The 3,473-nt window shown below is 32.4% G+C and overlaps 1 protein-coding gene across 1 annotated transcript; it reads left to right on the forward strand.

The window, feature by feature from the left end:
* LOC114379377 (B-box zinc finger protein 18-like) lies at nt 1–3,473 on the forward strand. Its single transcript, XM_028338020.1, has 5 exons — nt 1–245; nt 2,215–2,311; nt 2,410–2,525; nt 2,620–2,862; nt 3,037–3,473. Exons 1-5 carry the CDS (start codon nt 153–155, stop codon nt 3,124–3,126), a joined length of 639 nt encoding a protein of 212 aa, XP_028193821.1. The 5' UTR covers nt 1–152; the 3' UTR covers nt 3,127–3,473.

Here is a 3,473-nt window from a genome sequence, read left to right on the forward strand (position 1 = left end):
CAACTTTGCATTCGTCTGGTTGTGGAATCCTTCTTAATAGTACTGTTTTAGAATTGCTAAGATGAAGTCAAGTTTTGAGGAATTGAAGAAGAAGAAGAAGAAGAAGGGAGAAGGAGAGCATTGGAAGACATAGAGATAAAGAATTGAAGATAATGCGAACCCTTTGCGACGTATGCGAGAGCGCCGCTGCCATTGTCTTCTGCGCCGCTGATGAGGCTGCTCTCTGCTCCGCTTGTGACCACAAGGTTCCTTTCTTCACTCTTTCGGTTTCACTTTTTTCATCCATAATTCAATACTTTGAAGAATTATTTACGCTTTTCCTGCTTGATCGAATTCTATATTATTCTACTTTTAAATAAGTATAAGTAGTGATTTAATAAATAAATTGTGTTCAAAGGAGCAACAAATGATTCCAAATTCTGCTTGAATATTATTATTTCACTCTAATTTTGGTGTTGGATCTTGGAGATTGCTTCAACAACTTTCATCTGCAAAGTAATATATAATTCAGGGACAACCTATTTTGGTTGGAATATTTCATCGTATTTTTTTTTTCTGGAGTTAATACAGTCGCTCTCTCATAACTCATTCACAATTGTTTCTCAGATTTTCATGTTGTTTTTAATTTGCATTTACTACCATTTTAGATATTGCTCGCTGTTGATGTAATTTCTTACCTTCTTTGAGTACGACCAAAATGAATGAGTTTCTTTCAACTCGTTCCTAAGTGGATTAATCAATTTGCTACTATTATGTTTCATTAACTATATTATATGGCCTTGTTTGAATAAACATCAGTTTGTACACTTAACTTTTATAGAAACTTTCTCATTTAAAAGCTTAAGTGGATAAATGGATTTTAGCTTATGTGAGAAATTCAACTCATTTTATCTTCTTATTATCTTTTCCTGTAAGTGTTTATGGACAAGTTTATCTAAACAAGTGTTGAACGATTGACAAGTGCACCAATATGCATAAGTACTAAAGTTAAAATTAAATTGGTTTGAAAGGTTATGAAAAGAATAATAAAATAATTTGACATAAAATTAAATTAAAATAAGCAAGAGAAAAAAACAAACATAAAATTAAATTAATTAATTAAAATAGACAAGATGAGAGAAGCCAACCTTAGAAGCAAATGTTAATTCAGATGAGAATGTTGAGGGTTTAGCATACCAGAGTTATCCTTAAATGTAATCTTAATGATTTTTCTCTATTTAAGATTATTTCGATTATCATATGCATCTACTCATATATTCTAACCCTGATCACTCAAGTGAAAAAGCCTAATTTATCTATTTTCTCTCCCAAATTTCTTTAAGAGGTAAAACAGTTCCATTGCATTAAGAATAAAGATGTATAACAGACTAAATAAGATCATTCTATCTCTATAGATGAATTATTTAGATACATTTTTCCAGTTCTATTATAGAATAACACTTCCCAATGCTACCCCTAAAACTTACCATGCATATGGGTGATCAGACCATAAACAATGAAATTAAACACAAAAAAGGATGATGAAAAATGACTAATATTAAATAGATAGGAATAACATCTTCAGATCTTCAATTTGTTTTCTCGGATTTTACTTTATTTTTCTGTGACAATTATTCACCAAGCACTTGTAAATTCACAAACTTAAATACTTTCTGCACGAAAAGTTAAATGATGTTAAAATTCCAATTATTCACATAAAAAACAAGATATATGAAAGAAAAATTAACAATTCTTATATGATTTAATCCCAAAATATACCTATACATAACAGTTATCAATAAGGCCTATATCTTTTAAGATGTTCTTTTACACCATTGGATTTTAAATGCCTTTGAATTATTATTGCATGGAATCTTGATATGGAGATTGATTCACTTAATCTAAAGAGGTAAAATTGGGACAGGAGTTGGAATTGGGATTCGCTTGAAATTGGCACAAGAATAAGTAGTTAAGTACTCGAATGGAATGATATTTTGTACCGGTCATTTGTACATACTTTCTTTGCAAATCTTTTCATGTTGAGTGATGCATCCTACCTGTGAATTTTATATTTTGGATTGAATGGTGTAATAATTACTAAGATCCACTGATTTATGCCTTTTGTCAAGTGTTTCTAGTGACAACATTCATATATAATTTAATGGAAGTACCATACGTTTGCATCTAATTTTTTCTCTGACAGCATTGTGTTTGTGGTTTACATTGGAGCTACAGATCCATATGTGTAACAAACTTGCTAGTAGACACGTTCGGGTTGGCCTTGCTGACCCCACTGATGTTCCACGCTGTGACATATGTGAAAACGCACCTGGTACTGAATGGTATTCATATCTTTTTTGCAAGATTGTGCATTCTAAACTATATAGAAGTTGAATCTTTCTCCCTTGTCATGGAAATTTCTATGTGTAGCTTTCTTTTACTGTGAGATAGATGGTAGTTCGCTGTGTCTGCAATGTGATATGATTGTGCATGTTGGTGGTAAAAGAACTCATGGAAGATATCTTCTATTGAGGCAAAGAGTTCAGGTATGTTTAGGCTGAAAGAATCATCAAGCTTTATAGCTTCTGAATAGATATTTTGAAGTTTATTTATCTTCTTTTTGGGCCTTTTTTCTGGCAGTTTCCATGTGATAAACCTGCCCAAATGGAAGAACTAGGGCTGCAACCTATGGATCAAAATGAATCAAGGAGGGATGAAAGTCAGTCACTCAAGCTAAAAATAAGAGATAGTCAGCAGAATCACAGTGTCTCACCTGTTCCAAGACAAGAAAATAATATTGATGGTCATGGAAAAATGGATAAAAAGTTAATTGATCTTAATACGAGGCCACTGCGGTTAAATGGAGCAGCACCAAACAACCAGGTAGTTTATTTTTTTTCATTTTCCATATTGACTTGAGTTCTTAGATTGTGGGCTGTTTTGTTATATGCATTTCATAACCCTTGAATTTAATTGGTTTTCTTAAGCGCACAGAAACTACAAAAGTTGTGACACTTGATTTAGTTGTTGAATTAACATATAATCTATTTTTTGAAGGAACGAGGTATGGATATTTTAAGAGGCAATAATCATAAATCTGCGAGTGTGCCACCAGTAGAATCCTTCAAACAAGAGTCTGAGAAGTAATAAAGCTACAACATATAGGGTGTGGTCAGAGGCTACAGAAATATTATGTTTACGCAAATTTCTCTTACACTGCTGACCTTGTTTATGTGAATCTTGTTTTTTGTCTGCTTAAAAGTTTAGTTGTTTGGCTGCAGACCAAATTAATGAGGGAAAATAGTTGCTTTCATATGGATGAGCTGCATAAACAAGGTTACTACAGCTTAAACTCGAGGGTATAACATGATTGTTGCCAGTATATACTGCGTTTTCTTAAAGCAGCTTATGTCCAATGCATCCTTAATATTTTGGTTTTCCTAGTCTGACAGCAGAGGAACTGTTGGTTTTATTAGAAACTTTATGATATTTTA

Source organism: Glycine soja, chromosome 12 (genome assembly GCF_004193775.1).
Source record: "Glycine soja cultivar W05 chromosome 12, ASM419377v2, whole genome shotgun sequence".
Classification (NCBI taxonomy): Eukaryota; Viridiplantae; Streptophyta; class Magnoliopsida; order Fabales; family Fabaceae; genus Glycine; species Glycine soja.

Coding starts and splice junctions, on each gene's coding strand:
- LOC114379377 (XM_028338020.1), top strand. CDS start 153: ATGCGAACCCTTTGCGACGTATGCGAGAGCGCCGCTGCCATTGTCTTC. Junction 246..2,214: donor GCTCCGCTTGTGACCACAAG/GTTCCTTTCTTC, acceptor TTGGAGCTACAG/ATCCATATGTGTAACAAACT. Junction 2,526..2,619: donor TATTGAGGCAAAGAGTTCAG/GTATGTTTAGGC, acceptor TTTTTCTGGCAG/TTTCCATGTGATAAACCTGC.